The sequence below is a fragment of the Triplophysa rosa genome, linkage group LG2 (assembly GCF_024868665.1).
Source record: "Triplophysa rosa linkage group LG2, Trosa_1v2, whole genome shotgun sequence".
In the NCBI taxonomy this organism is placed as follows: domain Eukaryota; kingdom Metazoa; phylum Chordata; class Actinopteri; order Cypriniformes; family Nemacheilidae; genus Triplophysa; species Triplophysa rosa.
In genome coordinates, this window is record NC_079891.1 from 28,416,058 (window position 1) to 28,437,146 (window position 21,089).

Sequence of the window (21,089 nt, forward strand, 5' to 3'; positions counted from 1 at the left end):
TCCATCTATGTCTGCTCATGGACGATATGTGTTTGAGTGTGCGTGGGTCAGGCCAAGAAGCGCGGAGGTCATGTTCTCAGTGAAGGACGGAGAAGTGCATCGTGGGCAATTAGTACTGAGATGATTAGAGCAGGGAGAGCGGTGAGAGGGGTCGCCACGGAGACAGAAGTCAGAGAGGTGGAGTAGAGAATGCTTAAGGACACTCAAGTAAAGAGCTTGCTGCTCTCTCTCTCTGTGTCTCTCTCACACACACACACACAAGAAAAGCAAGAAAATGTATATTCATATGTGTAGATATGTGCGTGAAAAGGTAATCTGTATGGATACTAATAAGTATCACTAATAAGTCAAACACAACAAACATATAGACTAAACTTACCAATCTAATCAATACATATCAATGTATCCATCTATCCGCTAACAATAACATGAATGTTTTTAAAGGCAGGTGCAGAAAGTACAGCCATGCTCATCGGCGTGCAAATGAGGGAAATAGTGCAAGTGCACACACACACACACACTGGCAAGTGTGTGTAAACCCTCATGTCTCTTACTCTCTCTCTCTGAGATTCTTGAGGGAATTTAAATGGTTTTCACATTTTGTGCAGTTAAAAGCAAAATTCTTTTTGTAAAATATTTATTTGGGGTTTTCCAACCTATTCCTCATCTCTGAAGGGAGAAGAAAATGGTTTCTCAGTATAGCTCCAGAAATCTCTGCAGTCAGTACAGTTCAATAACTCCAGCACTGAACTCTATTCCACAAGCTTGCATCTGTAAAACTTTGATTTGCGTGTACGATGAAATAAATGTCCGTGTACCTTTTTCTTTTCGGTTTCTCAGATTTTAAGGAGCCCTCCCAGACTGCATTTCCTGATTTCCAGACGGAGCTTCACGCAGCCAATCAGGAGCTTGCATACCCGGGGGGCGTGTCTGCAGGTGTTGCCTCAGATCCTGAGTCAGAGGGCGGTGCCTCTCCCGACCACGCCTTGCGGTTGTGGATGCAGGAAGTCAAGTCAGAACACAGTTCTTGCCTGTCGAGCCGGGCAAACTCGGTTCTGTCCCTCACCGATACGGAACAGGAGCGCAAGTCTGAACCAGAGAACGGTATGAGATACAAGACGTTGGAGAGATTTTTATAGGTCAACCAGATTGTGGTAATGATGTTGTATAAAGGATATTTCATTCATGTGTGTGTGCGTGTGCATGTGGGTTACTCTAAAGTGCCCTCATCAGTGTATGACTTTACAATTTTAATGAGAGTTGCCGCAGAGGGAGATGCACACGCAGTATCTCCAGACCTACCAATCTAACTACACGCGCACACACACACGCACACAATTTCCTCTACGCTACTCACTGATGCAATATTTATGTGGAGCTCTAATAACTACATTGGTGTGTAAACTACACTCCATTATCTCATGCACATACTCACAAACGCACATTAAGGTTATATTATTGTTAAACACACATACATTAGGTTATATTTGATTGACCCCTGTGGGCGCGTTTAGACCATCTTCTTGGTAATTATTGGATACATCTGGCCGTGTCCTGCCCTCGTCTTCCTTCATAAAAAAATAAGGATTTAGAATTTTCTCCTGTCTTAAAGGTTCAGCTCACCAATAAAACATGATTCTGTCTTCATTTACTCACCCTTATGTATTTCAATATTTTCAGAAGAAAGTCATCATACTGTGCTGGTATGGAACTACATGAGGGTGTGTAAATAATGACAATATTTTCATCTTTGTGTGAACTCTTCCTTTAAGATTTGATTCCTGCGCCACTGTTGACTACAGCTGACTGAACTACTAAGAAAATCTTTTGACCTTTCCTGCTGACAAAATCATAACTTGCCTTCAACTACAAAGAGTCACATTTGAACCCTGAGCCTCGTTCATGTACTTTCTGTTAAGCACTACATCTGCACTAGATTTGTGTTGGCGCTTGTAGAGTTTTAGTGTTTTAACTGTAGCACTTGACTTGTATTTGCTATCTCTGCTTTGCATTTTTTATCCACTTACATAATGTACGCATTCCCTTACTGAGTTACTTTGATGTAAAAGTGTCTACTGAGAATAAACATTAAATATAAACGATGATAGGAGCCTAAAATGCTACCACTTGTGTGTATATATATATATATATATATATATATATTCTTTTACACAAATACATATTTTTGTTTATAAATATAGTTTTTTACATATATCTTTTTAATATTTATAAATACTTATATATTTAATACATATAAATACACCCTATAAATCCATCAGTAATTTTCAAAAATTGTAACTGTATTTTTTTGTTATTATTATATTACATATACAGTACATTTACATAGACAAAGAGAGAGAAAATAATTTTGTATATTATATATTCTTCCGCTTCAAGCTCTTGGAATTGTGTGATTATCTAACATAAGTGGTTGTTTCTTGACTTTTTTTTCGAAATCTATACATTACCATTTAAAAGTTTAGAATCACTCGACTATAATGTATCACATGATCTAATCTGAAAGTTTATGCCTAAATGTTTTAAAATATTTTTGTAGATAAAATACTTTTTGATTAATTTCTTTCATCATATCATTGTATTTTTCCTACTATGGTAGTCAATGGGGGGCAAAATCTTTGACTCAAAACTAGGTTATTTATATGAATCTTGTAAACCCGCAGAGTATTTTTTCCGTGGTGGGGTCTTAGACGTCTACTCTCGAGCTTCTGGAACGTCTTTGGTCCAGCACCTGGATTCTGTTGGCCAACCAGAATCAAGCTAACAGCGTCGTCTTTTTTAGTCTTTGGGCCAACAACACTCAGCATTGTCTTTATTTTGGTCCTTGGGCAAACCAGAATCAAGATAGCAGCATCGTCTTTTTTTGGTCGTTGGGCTAACCAGAATCAAGATAACAGCATCGTCTTTTTTTGGTCCTTGGGCAAACCAGAATCAAGATAACAGCATCGTCCTTTTTTGGTCGTTGGGCTAACCAGAATCAAGATAACAGCATCGTCCTTTTTTGGTCGTTGGGCTAACCAGAATCAAGATAACAGCATCGTCCTTTTTTGGTCGTTGGGCCAACTAGAATCAAGATAACAGCATCGTCCTTTTTTGGTCGTTGGGCCAACTAGAATCACTCGTTCTAAATAACGCATGATGTTTGCGCCCGTGAAAAGCATTGCTGAAAGGGACGAACGCAAAGTATCGTCTCGGATAAAGAGAATATGGCGTTGATATTTATTATTCAGTTCGCCCATGTGATCGAAACGGCTATGTTATGAGAGACAGTTGCCAGTCTCCCTTTCGAATTTCCTTTTCTAGAGCTCTGCCCTTCTAAGGCCTAGTCCACACGTACACAGGTATTTTTATAAACCGTTTTTCTGTTTATAAAAGAGTTTTTCCTTCCTCGTTTAAAAAAAACCCTGCATCCACACGAAAATGCAAATACACGCTATAAAGCGCTGTCAAATACATGCCAAACCAACAAGTGGCGATATAACCCTAACCATAAAGCCGTGTTGGCCAATCAGAAGCCTGGAATCTGATGTCAAACAAAGGAGATAGCGGCACGCATTCCTATGTCATACGCCAAATCTCTCTTTCTAAAAATCTTCACCCTGGCAGGAGTTTTCAAAATTTCGGTTTCAGTGACCGAGTACTGCGTTTGCTTGTGGACGAACGACCAAACCGCATAAAAAACGGTGGTTTTGAAAATACCCGTGTTCATGTGGACAGGGCCTAAGGGCGTTTTCACACATAAGGGTTTGTTTCGAAACCTGGTGCGTTTTCTCTCTTGGTTCGATTCGTTTAGGCATATGTGAACACGGCAATCGCGCTAGGATCCGCCCCAAAACAATCGCTCCAAGACCGCCTGAACAAGGTGGTCTCGACCCGATTGCAAACGAACTCTGGAGTGGTTCGGTAGACGTGTGAAAGCCATCCGACCCAACGGACCAACGAACCAGACTGTATCACAATGTATGATGGGTAATTATGTAAAGTTGCGTGACGCAAAAGGGATTGTTTTGCTAATGGCTCCCTGTAACAATGTTCAAAGTAAGGAAGGAAGGAAGCGGCAACCGGCGAACGTTAAACCAAACTTTTAATAAAATAAACAAACAACAAAACGAAAGTAAAGTGCTGACAGCTCCCTCACAGTCGACTGCCGGCCACACAAACACAATAAAACATAACATAAAATCCAGGCCTGGTTCTCTCTCATCCTTCTCCTCCTTTTATGCTTCTCGAGCTCCGCTGTGAGAGACGCGAGACCGGTGCAACGCGCAGCTGATGCTCATTATCACTCGCGTTACCGGCCGGAAAATAAACAGATGCACTCTGACCAATCGAAGGAGAGTTTACTTGCACGTGACTTTTATTAACAAAGTTTGGTCCGTTTGGAAATATTGCCTTGTGAATGCGAACCGAACTAAAATAAATTTCAATATTGTAGCGATTTAACCCCCGGTTTCGGAACAAAGCAATCGATACACAGGTGTGAAAACGCCCTAAGTGAGTAAGGCACTTGGGTGCAATTGATATTCGTCCGAAGTTTTAGTCACAGAAGCTGTAGTTTACAGATGATATTTAATAACTATTTTAGAGACCGATCAATTCGCTTCATAATACATTACTGTATGTCGTCAGGAGCTGCGCCGATTACTTTTGTATTGCTTGTATCTGCTATTTGAACTTTCTTTTTATGAAAGCTCTTAATAACTCTTTTTTTTCTTTTTGAGCTCTTATAACTCGTATCAATCAGGTTCTGCACTTTATCTCTTAATAACTCTTTTAACATTAGTCCCGCAGTTTATTTTCTCAATCCTGCATGTTTTAAAACCAAAACCAAATTGCTTCCGATGGACACGCATGCTTTGTATTAGGAAAGACTTAGGAAGGTGCACCTCTCAGAAAACGTCGACAAATAAAGATCATTATAGATGTTTAATTACGACTTGGCGCATTGGGATCGCGAGACGAGGGCAATGTATTTTTTTTATGAAAATCTCAAATTCGACCAAAATTCAAAAAACTTGTGCATGCCGAAGAATTGCAATTGCACAATAGCTATCACCTTTTTCGCCCCTTCTGAGTTTGCTGGTCTGGTTTACAAATTCTATGCAAAGAATATTAGTGACCATGCAACTATAAACCTATTTTAAATAAACAATAAAATGACATTGTAAACATAATTTGTATATTGTATATTATAAATATATTTGTTTTTTTCCATCATAAACGAGGATTTCTCTGTTTAGAAATGTACAGTAGGCACAAAAAATGCAAGCATCTCAAAGAGGAGTCTTGTAAAACTAAATGCAGTGAAACTGCATGGAATCTTGACAAACATTAGAAGTGGATTCCTAGATATAAATGAAATGCTATGTAGTGTGGTCCCTCAGGAGAGCATTTTTTAAATCCAGCTGCTACATTCAGACACAATGTGATGAAAATCGTGACAAAACCTTTTGTCATCTCGACTCAAAGGACCATAAAGATCTCTAGGTACATCGTGTTTTGCATCCTTCTGAGGAAGCAGTGAAAGTGCTCGCTGTCTCTCTCTCTCTCTCTCTCTCTCTCTCTCTCTCTCTCTCTCTTTTCTCTCTCATAAAAAGATGGATGATGTATAGATACCATCTTTGTGTCCAGCGATCTAATTTATTTCTCTTGATACAATAGATCCAAATTAAAATTAATTACAAAGGCTGGGCAGAGGCATTACGTCCAGACTCTATTGTCTGTGCGTGCGTGTGGTCAGGTAAGAGAAGTGAGCTTACTTCACTTAAACATTTTAACATTTGAAGTCGGTTCAGAGGTTCTTTTAGTAACAAGAGCTTCTCCACTGAACTGCTGCGTAACTCTGTCACTAAAATATACTGTAACTGTTCATACAGAGAACATAAAGCCAATTACACAGTGTGGATGTTTGTGGTCATTGAGCCAAAACTATGAGGAAGCTGCGTGTAAGACCCTACTGATCACGACTGGAGCTCTGTGGCTGTGTGTCCATGTCTGTTATCTTTGAGGCTTTCTCTATGCTTACTTAACTTTTTACTTCACTTTTATTATATTTATATTTTTTGGCCATGGCTGTCTATAAGCTCATTTTTCAGTTTTTACTAAAAGAACAATCCAGTTAGAAAAATCGTCATTCATAAAAATGAGAGCAATACACACCATCATACTAACTACATTTCTGTGCAACATGACCCTTATCTTTATCGCAATGGCCAGTGATGGCCACATGCCACTTTGAAGCATAGATTCCTGACTGCTTTTTAAAATCTTCAGCACCTGTGTTATCTGTCTCCTGAGAACGGCGGTCACCGCAGCCATCGCAGGTACTAAAAGAGCATTTTCCTGTCGGGAGACATGCTCGCCCTCTGGACCCGAGGCGCAGGCACGGACTGCCGATAAATGCTGCAGTTTGTTCTTCAAAAAATGGCAGACTGCAGATCACACAGCCGCAGTAAATTCATTAACATGCTAAAGGTTTTTAATTTACTAATTCCTGAAAAGGTAAAATGAGATTATGCTGAAAGTCAAAGGTTATGGAATTGAGACAGACGCGCAGCGGTGAAAACAGGATGTACGATGATCAGACAGTAATACAATTAATCCAATGACTGTCGGCGGGAATTGAAAAACTATCTATCCGCTGTACAAATTGAGCATGAGGGAGCAGCCATTTACCACACTTCACATGATGTGTGTGTGAAATAAGATTCGACCGTGTAAGCATCATTCTTCAAGACAGGAGTGTGTAAATGCATTCGACATTTAACCCTTCTGTGAAACACAGAAGAAGATATTTTGAGAAATGTCTGAGTGGTTTTGTGTCCATTCAATGGAAGTCAATGTATGCCAATGTTGTTTGGTTACCAACTTTCTTTAAAATATCTTCTGTTGTGTTCTGCAGAAGAAAGAAAGTGATACGGGATTGGAATGACAAAAACATTTTCATCTTTAGGTGAACTATCCTTTTAATCTTGCTGGATTACAGGCACGCCCGTGTGTGTTATATGTATCTTTAAAGGCCATTATTTTTCACTACACTATAAAAAGGCATTTTTTCTGCCACACAACTCAGCAGAATATATGTGTATCTACACTCTGCCCACGTAGCCATGCCCCCCACGCCACAGTCACACCTCCCCCTGAATTGAATTATGACTCCCACAAACTCATATGAATACAGAAAAGACTGAGATAGAAAAAAAACGAATCTAACTTGTCTTTCTATCTGTATTTTTCTATCTCCCACCCTTCATCTTCTCATTTAATAGCAGTGGAACTGGCCCTCATTTCCTATTCAGACTGAAATACTCTTTTATTTGTTCCATCCGTTTTTTTGTTCGGTTATTTATTTATTTGTTTCTTTATCCTCTGACAGGAAATTGTCAGAGGTACAAATTAGAATAAAATGACCTCCCCCTCTCTGTGTCTCTTCCTTCCTTCCTTCCTCTCTCTCTCTCTCTCTCTCTCTCTCTCTTTTCTCTGCCTCGCAGTAAGATTACTCTATTAATTCTTTATGCTTGTAGGTGGCAAAGATTCCGGATCTGAAATGATGGATTTTCACCTATGAATTAATTTCATCTCTGTCATTTAAAGTTCAGGCATCAGAGCTGTCATTCCCATACCGTCGGTTTTGAAGCAAACGAGGCAGATGGGAGGCGAGCGAGAGAAAGATGAGTGGATGAAGGGAAAGAGGACATGAGGTTTTCCACTCCTGTGGGAGATGGGCAATAAATTCTCGGTTTGTTGTGGGTTAGATGTGCATAGACAACAACAGAAGCCCTGTTAACTAATAGAACTTTGTCAATCGTTTGAGTCAGCTGTCAATCGAACAAACACTCACACGGAAAGCGGTAATCATAAAATGGCTAGCGCCCACTTAACTCTCTTTAAAAGTCCAATGTGTAATTTTTGTGGAGGATCTATTGACAGATATGCAATATGATATACATAACTATGTCTTCCGAGGTGTACAAAGGCCTTACATAATGAAGCGTAGATCTTAGAATGAGCTATTTCTATCTGTCCCCTTACATGGAATTCACCTGTTGTTTCTACAGTAGCCCTAAAATGACAAACTGCTCAGAGAGTGTTTTGTAAATACGTTATCTCCTTTGACAAACAAGTGAAAACGTGACGATATCTTAGTCCTGTGTCAGCCATCATAGTGCTTCGAAAAGGAGGCGTGGAGTGAGCCTCTGGTTGCAATTCGCAACATCCCCGCTAGGTGACACTGGACCTTTAAGTAAATCAGTTACAAATACTGTGCGAATGTTTCGTCACCTAATTAATATTCATGAGTCTGATAAAGTGCTCCCTAACATCTTTCAGAACATTTTTACACCTGCAACCTTTTTGACAGTCCAAAATGTGTGTAAAATATGCAGCATAAAATGTAGATAATTTATTCTCTAAAGCCGAGAAGAAAGTCTAAGCTGGTCCATCTGACTGTACTGACATTATTAATCTATACGGCCTCCAAATAAGCCGAAAATGGTTCATTTTTTCCCCTCTCTGAACGTTCTGGGTCACTTGCCCCAAAACCACTCATAAAAGCAGCGGATGAGATGATGTAGGTTGTAAGATGACACTAAGCTATAAAATCTCTGTTTAGAGCTCTTTCTCCACACCGGCTAAAGTCAAAGGCACATTAATAAAATACTAATAAAACATGTTAGATGTGTAAAAGATGTAGGAGTCATTTTGCTCATGGAGTCTTTTAGGGGCTTAATAACAGGATCACATCTTCCTTGTAGGTATTTTTGAGCAGTGATGAGACCTGCTGCAGACAATCTAACGCTCGAGTCTGGAGAATAATCTCTTGGGCACACAGAGATTTATGAGGGGGCTAAAGTCTGAGAACCATTAAAAGGATTTTAGAATATAACAAATGGTGGCGTACTTATAGTTAAGCATCTGGGCTTGTAACACAATTACCAGCGAGTCTAATAAAAAAAAAGAGCGAGCAGAATGATTTAAAAATGAAAATTGTTTCTAATCAAATTTTTGACTATCATCATCGGCTCGCTGTTTGAAAGCGCCAAGCCTTTCCACTTTTGACGTTAGGGAAATTTCTGTTTTTCATCATTTAGTTTTATAGACTCGTCTCAATCTAATAAACCAAAAACACAGAATAGACGGTTTATTGTGTGATAATGGTTGCGTTAAGCAGTTTTCGCATTTGGCGAGGCTCACTCGAGGAAGGCGTATTTATACACAGCGAAGGTGGAAGACAAGACGCCTCTTAGCCGCAACACCTAACCCGTCCAATCAGATGGCGTCCGAGCTGTCCAAACATGTTACACTCATGCATTTATTTGTTCCGGGTGCCGGGCCACGGTTAATGCAATTTCTCTCACATATACATCAGGACTTTATTACCTCCTTGAGAAACAGTGGAATTGTGAAAGTTTGATAGCTGTTTTTCTAGCCTGCAGGGTTGTCTGAGCTCCACAGAAGCTTTAATGATTAAAAACAGAAGATTGAGTTGAACCCTAAGCGAGTCTGTTTGTAGTGCCGCACCTCTTCAGACCAATAATTGAACACATGTGGTTCCTACCGGCCCGTCCTCTCTGTTTTAATGACATCTTTGCTAATGATGCTGTCTTTAATCATCTAGCACTTGTAATGATCTTTTTTAACGTGCTCGCTGTGCAAACTTTCACGCCGAGCATATTTGCTGCCGAGAACATTATTATTATCCAGGAGATATGAGGCTGCGAACTATTTTAGAAATAAGGTTTTGCTCCCTGTGTAATTTGTGTGATGTTTACACGGCCGACGCATTTACCTGAAGTCTCATTTAGTGTCAGTTTTAATGAGGTTTCTGCTGTTTTCATCTCGAGCGCGGACTCGGAGACAATCTCCTTTGAACTCCTCTTCCTCGTGCGTGTCTGTGTGTTGAAGGGTGCCACGATGAGACATTTTAAAATTGCTCCTGTCATTTTTAGAATGATGAAATGTAATAAGGGTGGGGGGGAAGAGGGGATTTTTTCCCCTCAACCTCTTTCACATGTATAGTGGAGTGTAAAAAAATTGCTTTGAATTACGTGAAATGTTTCACAGCAGTGTGCTGGGTTTATATTATTATTAGGGGTGTCCTCGACTAAGGATTTACATAGTCGAATCAGAATCGTCACGTCTTGCCTATAGTTGAATCGCACGCGCGCGTGTGTAGGGACGACACCAGGCGGTCAACAAGAGTGCAGCGCAACATTGATGCACCAAAAAACAATCAAACATTAATTTACAGAATTTGTTTAGAACAGAATATACCTTTATAATAAATAAAAATAAAAAACGAAATAAGCCAGATTCAAGTCGCAATGTTCAAAATAAATGTGTTAAGGCAAAATGTATGAAATGCAGTGGAACATATTTTCAAAACACAAGCCACAAATAGTAAAGTGAATGGACATTTTCCTTAAACATCACGTAACAATGCTGTCCCACTTACTAGACCAGATCTCGCCTCAAACTTGTAAAACTATTATCGGTAATAATTTTTTTTTTTTACAAACGTGAATACAGCATGTTAATTACCAATGAACTACAAATAAAGTTACCGCATGTAATGGAGGAATGCAATAAAGCATCTTACCATATAAACAGTCAAAAAGTCTTTCTATATGTGGTGATTTTGTTTATATTACTTTATTATTTTTTGTATCATGCAGTGTAAAGTTCAGTCTAAGTAACGAACTAGGTGCATTTACAGACAAAGTGTTAATTCATATTTATATGCCCAGACATTCAGTAAGTGACAAATGTTTGGAAACGGTGTACACATTCATTTGCGAGTCATCTGCGGGTGCGTGCGGAACATGCTGCTTCTCTTTACCGGTCTCATAGCACAGAACACGCAGAAAGACGCGATCCTGCACTGGGTTATAGCCAGACCTCACGCTCATATGCGCCGGGGGTTTCGGTACCCAACCCTAAAAATGTCCCCTTTCTTTACATCATAAATAATATGTTTGGTGGCGCAGTGCGTGCCCGTCTGCTACGCCACTGCCCATATAACCAAAATGGCATGATCCCCATTGCATAACACCTCTGCGAAGATTCGACTGTGAGACTGGTTAGTCGAATCAGGCTCCTCCTATCGAAGCATCGAATCTTCGACTATTCGGGGTCACCCCTAACTATTATTGTAAGCAATGCATTGTGGGACATTAGATATTCAGATTTACTTATCAGTATATTACTGTTTTCTTTTTCTAGGTATTTTTATATTGTAAATAGTTTTCTTTAGGAGAACCACGTTAATTAAAATTACTTTGAATGTATGTGGCATTAAAAAAAAAAAATTCCTCACCCTCATGTCATTTTCTGAACACAAAAGAAGATATTTTGAAGAACGTTGATAACTAAACATTGACTTCCATTGTATGAACACAAAACACATTTTAAGACATTTCTCAAAATATCTTCTTTCTTCTTTTGTGTTCCACAGAAGAAAGAGTCGTATACAGGTTTAGAAACGCATGAGGGTGAATTAAAGATGACATAATTTGTATCTCTTTCAGTCGAGTTAGACTTCACAATTGAGTTGATAGTAAGAACTTCATAATATAGTGACCTCGAAACAATATCAGATGCTTAAATATTTTGCAATTGGTGACTTTTTTTATCTTTTTTTGGGGAAATCAGATAACTTTTGTCTTATTTTCCAGTTTAAATTGAATTCCGAAACACAAATGTCCAACATGAACTTTTTTAAACCCCACCGCATATGTATGAGCGTTCTTAAGATACCCGTTTTAAAAACAGTCTCTTCTTCGCTCGCACAATCTGTTTATCTGCGTTCCTCTTCACCTCATTCCTCTGCTCTGCATTCTGTCCATTTCTATTCAAGCGCCGCTTAGTTATCTCCGACTCTCTCTGTCACTCTCTCTCTCTCTCTCTCTCTCTCTCTCGCTTTCTATTATTCTATCGTTTCTCCCTCAGCATCTGCTACCTGTACAGTTTGTACTATTTACATTTGCATTTTTACGCTCCCTGAGGCTCCTTCTCGCTCTCACTCGCTCGCTCCCTCGCTCACTTTCTCTTTATCTCTCTCTGCCTTTCAATGTTTTAGTGTTACAATGTGTTTTATTGGCATGACAAAAAATGGCATATTTGTTTCACCAAAGCACTAGTTATGATACAGAACAGTGCAAAATGCATAATTAGGGGGAAAAGGCACAATAATAAGGGTAATAAATACATGCAATATGATATGAATGAATGCAAAAATAATAAATAAAATACCACAATAATAATAACGTAACAAGAAATTGCAACAATGGTAAATGTGAGTTATACATATGAGTGTATGAGTCAAGTTAAAGGGAAAGGAGGAGACAATGCATATTATTCACAATGGCAGGTCAAATCTAGCTGGTACGGCACAGCACTAATAGGTGGGAGTTTTTCATTGTTAGCCAAGTTGTCAGCTCCTGGGGCCGCTCTTCCTCTCTCTCTCTCTTTCTTTCTCTCTAAAGTCAAGTCAAGTTTATTGTCATACCAGCTATACACGTACGCAGAGGAATTAAGTGGTCGACTTACAGACTGTACAGTCAAGACAGCTCCAAGGCTATACTGTAAATTACATTTATTTATGTGACCATGGACCACAAAACCAGTCATAGGGGTCTATTTTTTAAGTAAAATGTATATATCATCTGAAAGCTGAATATAAACGAGCTCCATTGACGTATGGTTTGTTAGGATAGGACCACATTTTGGCCGAGATATAACTATTTGAAAATCTGAGGGTGCAAAAAAATCGGAATATTGAGAAAATCGCCTTTATACTTGTCCATCAGAGGCGCTGCAGGCCGTTGCTAAGAAGAAACTGTTTTTTTTAATGCTCTCTATTGGCTTACCGCTGTTATGATGTTGTGTAGAGTGGATGAACCAGAAAGCTGAAAATCTAAGCTTTACATACTGTAGATACCAAACTTGAGTGGGTGATTCCCAAAGAGCGGGCAGCACCGAGTTTGTAGGCGTGTTTGCGGCCATTTTTGTAGGCGATTTTGCTGCATCCACATATATTTACAGTAGGAAATTTACAAAATATCTTGATCTTTACTTAATATCCTAATGATTTTTGGCGTAAACGACAAATGGAAATCATATAAATGCATGCTTGAAATTGTTTTTTAGTAAGAGCAGCAAGTGAGCATTTGGTTTTATCACACGGTAAAGTGTGATACTATTTGCACATGGTGTATATACACAATAATTCCTACATCATTCACTAAGTGCACACCCAATTTGTTCGAATGCATAAGCAAATTAGAACGCTTTTTTTGGATGTAAGTTAGTTAGGGCCGTAGTGTACATTGTAAATAATAAGGTTGTGACCACACTGGTAACAAAGAGACAAGTGATGCAATTATGTAGCAGGCGTGTAGTGTTTGTGTGGATATGTATGTGTGAAAGTCTATACATTTGTTTTCCTTAGCTTAATGCAGCTCTCGTGTAATGGTCTGTAGAGCCCCCCTCTCTCTCTCTCTCTCTCTCTCTCCCTCCCTCTTAGCCCTCTTCTTCTCTCTTCAGTCATACTTTAATTTCCTTCATTTTCTCGCTCTTTTCTTTTTAGCACTTCCCTGTACCTGTTTTCTTGAAAACCCTTCATCTCATTCCACTCTTGAGAACTCATCTTTGGCAAGTCACTTCACGCTTACGTGTGCGTCGCTCTGTTGTTTGTTTTAAAACTCTGAAGTTGTTGATTTAGGCATGCCAGATCTCCACCTCCGCTGAAAAATGAAAAGATTTTGTGATCAAGGAAATCAGTAAAAAAGTTTTGTTTTATTTGCAGTGAGTCCTGATTGAACTATCCATCCCAAAGACACTACAGGAAAAGATGTTTCCAAAATGAGATGACTCATAATTTTTTTTTTGAAAATCATTTTTTTATTACGTTATCATGGTTTTATTGTGTTAGCTAGCTGTATTTATTTTGTTATTATGGCTTGAATCAAAACAAACCAACTGCAGTTTGATTGATATTAATTGGAATGCACAATAAAAAAACATGATTAAAAAATGAGTTATCTCATTTTGGAAATAAACTCTTCAGATATAAATGACTATAGATATACTGTAACTATACAGCCACAGAAAAATTAAGAGACCATTTTAAAATTATTTTTCTGAATTTACTATTTATAGGTATATGTTAAGGTAAAATTATTGTTTTTGTTTCATTCTGTGAACTACTAACAATATTTCTCCCAGATTTACAATAAAAATGCATTTATTTGCAGAAAATTAAACTTCATTTCAATTCAATTTTATTTATATAGCGTTTTTCACAATGTGCATTGATCCAAAGCAGCTTTACAGGAGCAAATAAGAAAAACACAGAAAGGTAAAAGGTAAACCTGGAGAAACAGTTTAAAATAACAGAAAAGATGCTCTGTATTTTTTCAAACCTCAAATACTGCAAAGAACAAACTTTTAAGAACATGTATTATATTGTATATTCCAAAAATATTTTTTATGTGATAACCTCAATTTTATCACAGATTTCATTCATCTTTCACATTGCTGTTGGATGACTTGGTCACTCCTGAGGTCTGATTTTGTTGAAATTCAACAGACATTGGAATAGCCACAATACATCTGATTAAATGAAAATTTGGCATGGACATTTTCAGTGGCTTTATAATGGGGTAGCTTAACAACCCTAAATTGTTTACATTTTATACCAAATCAAGAATTTTACATTTTGCATGCAAAATTCTTGAAATCTTTCTTGGAATTTTTTCATAATCTTTCTCATCTCCTTATCACTCTTTCTTCTCTTCTTTGGCTTCTCTTCTGTCTCTCTCTCTCCGTCTGTCACTTGACTTGGAAGGGACATTTGACGGAGAAAATCCTTTTTTGACAGAAAGATAGACAGAACACGTGTTTCCTTTGTTTTGATCACAGAAAACACAGCCAGTGTCTGCTACATACAGCTGACACTTGAAGAAGGGAGAGAGAGAGAGAGAGAGAGATTCAACATGGCCCAGATTTTACTCTGGCTTCCTTCCACAGCAGATGCTTGGCAAGGTGGTCTTTTCTGGAACACACATACACCGGCACACCCACCCATGTGCGTTTCCAACTCCAACATCATTTTCCTGAAGGCCCTTTATGTTTGCGTTTCATGAATCCGTGCGTATTGGTAACTGCTAATATCATTGTGCTGTTGAACATTAGCAAATGTAGCCTGAGGGTGTTATGAAGCATGTAACAGAGCATTCCCTAATGGTGATACTATTATAAATATCATCATCATTTCTCTTTCACCATCCTTAATGGTGCAACAGGAGATATTAGAGATCTATACTAATGACAGCAAAGGAAGAAGCAGGGCGCGTGACTTGTGTCTGTAAAATCTGCTAATATTAAGCGTGCTTCCTTTAGGTCATAATCGGCAGTTGACACGTGACGTTTCCTTGTGTCAGATTTTGCAGTGGAAGGAATATGCCAATGCTTGCAGGATGATGTAACTTCAGTGTGCAACATGGCGACTCAAGAATTTTCTCTGCCTTATTTACAGTATATGCCTCCTACAGTATGTGATAGACGTTCCTAACACATACTGTGCACACCTGTCACACCAAGTGTATGTTGACTTAACCTTGTCAGATCTGTTCTTAGGATGATGGAAACGTATTATACAACCTTTTTTCTAGCCATCTCTTGTTTATTTAATGTAATAGGCTAATATTAGAGATGCACCTATACTACATCTTACATGCATCGGCCCTAACTATGGGCTGTTTTTAAATGATCGTAGGGCCCTATGAAATTTGTTTTATTTTTTCCTAAATTCCGTTTTTTTCAATGTTTTATACAATACAATAGTAATATTTCTTACCACATGAAAAATACAGTGTTCCATAAATCCATAAAAAATATGGCCTAATGCACAACTGTTAATATATCCCAGCATCTCTCCAGTGCATTTTCTGTTTTTTCTTTTGTTTTGTTTTTGTACACCTACTAAGATTTTTTAAAATTTTACTATTACATTTATTTTAATAAAGAAAATAAGATAACATACTACAGTTTATTCATGTGGGTGTGTCATAGTTAATTTTGATAATTTTAAATTTTTTGACGGGTCGTCGCAAAGACCTTTTGTTTGACATTAGCTTTACTCAAATGAAGCGGTGAAATGCTCATGAAGTAAACTCCCAGAGCAGCTCTGGAGATGTGTTCTCATCCTCATTTAGTGAGATGGTGTAAACAGAAATGTCACGCGTGCAGTACAGGAAACCGCTCGAATCATTCAGTCATAGACACGCAGAACAGGTCGATTACATATTTAAACCTCTTCTGAATCACTACTGAAGTTATTTAAAGCACAAATAGAATTTTATTAGCGCTCAGTGCAATTTTCTGATTAAGAAGTTCTAAATTTGCAAGATTCCACACCATTCCGCGTTATACATCAAATTCCATTTTGATGCTTGATTCCGCGATTCCGTCCGTGTTTTCCGATAGTGTGAAAAATTGCTTTTATCGACTGCTATCGATTATTAGCTGATATATTGGTGCTTCTCTATTAAATATCATATAAATCCATATTTAACATTGAAGATTTTTCCCATTTGAGTCAATAGATTTCTGTTACTTGAAATGTGTCTAGATTTGCTGGGATGAAATGATAATGCCAGATCACTCATGCTGTGCTCAGTGGGTTTAGGTTGCCAAAGTATAAGGCAAGAAGTAGCTGTTAATTAGTTTTTGTGAATTTGTTAAATACACGGGAGCATAACAGGTCTCATGTAGTTGTAAAATCGGTGTAATTTTGCATACGTGCCCTGCTAACAGGAAGCCTCAATTTTCATTGATATCCTGAAAAAGCCCTTCTGTAATTACTGCCTGAAGATGAATCATTCTGACTACTCTCCTTTCCAAAATCACACCGGCCTCGCAGCAGCTTCATCTCTAATAATGCCAGGCTGGGTTGGCATTATTATATTGTCGGATATTGCATTAACATTTCTTCAATTCAAAAGTCCTCCCAGTGAATTGAAAGTTTTTCATAATTGATGCCAAATCCATGTTCCGAGGGCACGTCCTCTCACGAAACCTGCCCACGGCACAATCCCAAACTGTTACCAGGGAGGAGAGGTGGCATCTCCCCACAGGGACAGATGCCATGAATAACATCTACGAGGTGCTTGGCAGGGCACAGCGTGCCACTCACTGCAGAAATAAAGTGTATTAATATTTAGCGTCCAAATAAAAAGTAGGAAACGCAGGCAGTAGCATTAAAGGGGACTCGACGAGCCCAGCGTACAGCTCTCCTCCGCACGCCTGTCTTGAGAACACCCACTCCCAGCTTTCGATAGAAAGCCAGCAAGAGGGAGAGAGAGTCATTATATATTCATGTGTAAATCCCTTCCCTAGGCTTGTTAATCCTATTGTGTTAATTGATTGATGGTTTGATTCATTAATGTCAGGGGTAAGTATTTGGCTGACGTGTTTTTTTAGAGGGGAAAGCGGACTCACACAGTGTGTCAGGTTATTCTTGTATCAAAGTGTGAGTAAGCAAGGCTGGGCCATATAGGTAAAATCTAATATTAAGATATTAAGATTTGCTAAAGCTGTAGAATAATAAAAAATAATTTAAAGACCTAGTGACAATTTTTTGGTGCCTGACGTGAAGAAAGAGACCACTACCTTTGTCGTCTCTTTGACCTGCACACCTTGCAAATGTATTTTGTTTAGAATCAGTTTTCTGAAAACAAACCATCCCAATATTACAGATTGTAAATATTTTGTGGTCTGAGTCATCATCCACCCCCGTCTCCTCTCCACACCTGTCGCTTGTTGTTGCTTTTTGATAATGATGAGTTACACTTTGCGCTACTTGTGAGATGTAAAGGGGGAGTGCAATTGCCTTCCGGTGCCGTCTTTGGCACAATAATCCTATTTTTTTTCAAAAAATATACTTGACAAAAAATTATATTTTCAGTGATTTTTTTTAAATATTTTATTTATATTATCTCTATAATATGTCATATTTGATATATGACCCAGCCCCATGCGCACATTCTAGTTTTTTATTTTGAAATGGAAATAAATTACAGTACATATACACTACCGGTCAAAAGATTTTGTGCACTTACTCCCACATTTTAGAAAAATAGTAAACTCATTAAAACTTTGGAATACCACAAAGGCAACTATGAGGATTATGTTGGGACTAAAAAAATCTAAACAGTAAAATAAAACTTGTTATATACTGTAGCATCTTCAATGTAGTCATCTTTTGCCTAAAATTTGCAGAAATGTTCTCTTGACATTTTATCATGCCTCTTGTTGGGGTGTCACCCAAAGATGTTTAAACATGTTAAAGTTCTATTCTGAGCTCTTATTGGCTGCTCTTTTTTCATTATTTAGTCAAAGTCATCCATTTGAAATACTTTTTATAATGAAAAAAGTTGATATTTGCACAATTATATTTTTGTGACATTTAAGCATACACTTTCAGATGAAAAGCTTTTTTAAGACAATGAGAAACATTTCAATCAAGTGTTCGAAAACAGTTGACCAATAGTGTCAAATCTTTAAAAACAAAAAATAATAATAATAATATATATATATTTTTTACCTTTATACTGTATGTAGGCTATTATAAGGACCGATTGTAACTCTGTTGTGTGTGCACATCTCACCAAGTGGGCGTCGTCAGCCTGCAATAATTTTTTTTTTGGAAATAAACAGAGCGAAACAAATAATATCCCTGATTAATTTCTTAATCACTTTTATTTTTCATTTGATCAACTTCACTTTATTGTTAATGTAATAATATCAGCAACTATCAGAGTAAATACATTTACATTAAAGAGACTTTATTAATGTGTACCAAAGTAAATCATTTATCAGTTATTTAGAATTGATGTACATGTGCAATTGTGTGTTAAAATTGGAATATGGAGCACTACATCATCATTTTTTCAACATCACATGCATTTTTAGCTCGCACTACACTGCTGTTAATAAGATTTACACTCCAATACATTAGTGTGTGTGTGTGTGTGTGTGTGTGCGTGTGTTTACCTTTTTATACTGTGTGTGTGTGTTTAGTGTAGAATGTTTGATTGTAATGTAACAAAATGTGTAACTTGGGTTTTTAAGAACCATCTTAAAGGAAGTTTGGATTATCTAAAAATACTTCTTTCACATGTACCTTTTACACAACACACTGGTATACTCCTTTCTCCGCTCCACAAGCTCAAGTGACTCATCTTCAACGGTTTTGCATCTTAATGTTTTAAATATGCAAAACGTGCACAAGAACACGTTGACGGCTTGCTTTATTTCTTGCTGTTATAACTCACCCGAAAAAAAGAAACCTCTAAAGAAAGACATCAGTTTCCATCAAAACCATTTTAGTCGCAGAAGATGCAGATGTTCCTACGTTATTATGGAGCGATTTCGTGTAATTTCGCTTTTTTTAAAGCATTTTTATCCATTTGCATGATTCCTTCCTTTCAAATCATTAAAGGTCATTTTCGTCACAGGGAAATCACACGAAACAACCAGACCACATCTTTCAGTCACGCCGTCTGTCTTCTGTCAATTATGTAAATGCATTTTTTTTACTTGATCGTCTTTTCAGGTTCCGAAAAACTCCCGGCGTGCATTTGTATGTTTGTGTGCACGCGTGCATCCCTCCTGTCTTTGTTAGCGCGGCGGTCTTTTTAACGCTTGTCTTTTTTCTGTCAGCTCGTTAAACGTTCTGTCATCATAGTGTGTTACTTTAACTGCCGATACCACACACACATAGATTTCTCTCCACTACTCCTCTGGGTCGCCCTGTTGGATGTCATCGTGATGCTGTTTTGACACCGCGGTAGACCTGATGCATATGTATGTCTCACAACTGACGGCTCGAAGTTGGTAACTGCCACTGGCTTCGTTTTCCGACACTACTTATAGGGAATTACTCACTCTGCAGGTTCCCAGTTGATATTCCTGAGGTCGCGTTTTTGTAGGGCCACCGAGGACCTGATTTATAAAGCAGCACGAAATAAACAGCATCTGAGATGAGATGCGCTAACCCAGAAAAAATGTTACCTGGGTAACGAGATGTAGGTCACCAGGGTAACGGTGCATATGTCAAGAATCAGTAGTGCTCCGCGTGCAACAAGTGTGGGCTTCCTTGCTTATGTACAGTGTGTGCACATCTGTTAGTTTCTCTCTGAGGATGAGCTAAATCCTCTCACATCTGCCTTACAGAGGAGAGAAATTAATCACCCGATCTATTCTTCCCTGTCCATCCTCACACGCTCAACATTCTGTCCTTCAACCGGGGGGGGAGCATCGTCTGCCCGCAAGCACCATGGGAAATCTCGGGGGGTGGGTGGAGGGGATTGCAATGGTTTGTTTGGAATACTTAATATGACTGCGGGACAGCGCACAAACACACGCACACACATACACACTTGTCTCTTTCAAGCAGATGTGTAAATAGCCCTGCGAATCGATCTGCGTGTTCCCACATACATTTTTCACCTCTCATTTTTCATCCCTCTGGGTGTTTGCGTCCGTCCACGTGTGCATGTGTGTGTTTGTGTTTGATTGATGCCTCCCGAGGTTGGTGAGTTAGTCATGCAACTAATTAATGGATTAGCTTGTGGACCGAAGGCTGGACCGGTGTATATACGCACACGCGCTCGCCCACATATACACAGGCGAGAATAGTGGAAGTCACGGGAAGGTGAGTTTAACAAGGTTTTTTGTTCCTTTTCGAGTTTTACATACGGCAATCGCCTGAATAACCCGCAGAAGATTTACTGTACACCACGTGGGCACGTGTGTGCGTGATAAAGCCTGTTGTAAATAGACTGTGTCGTATCTGATAAGCTCAATGAATAGAGGGCTATAAAACAGAGCAATGAATCTAGGCTGAAATTTATAGACACACACATTGTCCCTGTTTGATTCTTTCTTTCGTTTATTTACTCTCCTGAGCCTCGGATTGTTTTTCAATAAGGGATCTGCCTATAATTGGAGCGCACGTGGTTTTTGATAAGACAAGGACAAACGGCGGCAATGGTTAAGGAAGGAAAAAC

The 21,089-nt window shown here is 38.5% G+C and overlaps 1 protein-coding gene across 2 annotated transcripts in view; it reads left to right on the forward strand.

Annotated features, from left to right (window-relative positions):
- The window catches only part of tenm1 (teneurin transmembrane protein 1), a 147,319-nt gene that overhangs the window by 37,704 nt on the left and 88,526 nt on the right, over nt 1–21,089 (forward strand). For both annotated transcript variants that reach the window (XM_057352507.1, XM_057352516.1), the window contains exon 3: nt 841–1,104. In XM_057352507.1, coding sequence (XP_057208490.1) covers nt 841–1,104 — 264 coding nt within the window. The remainder of the gene's footprint in view (nt 1–840; nt 1,105–21,089) is intronic.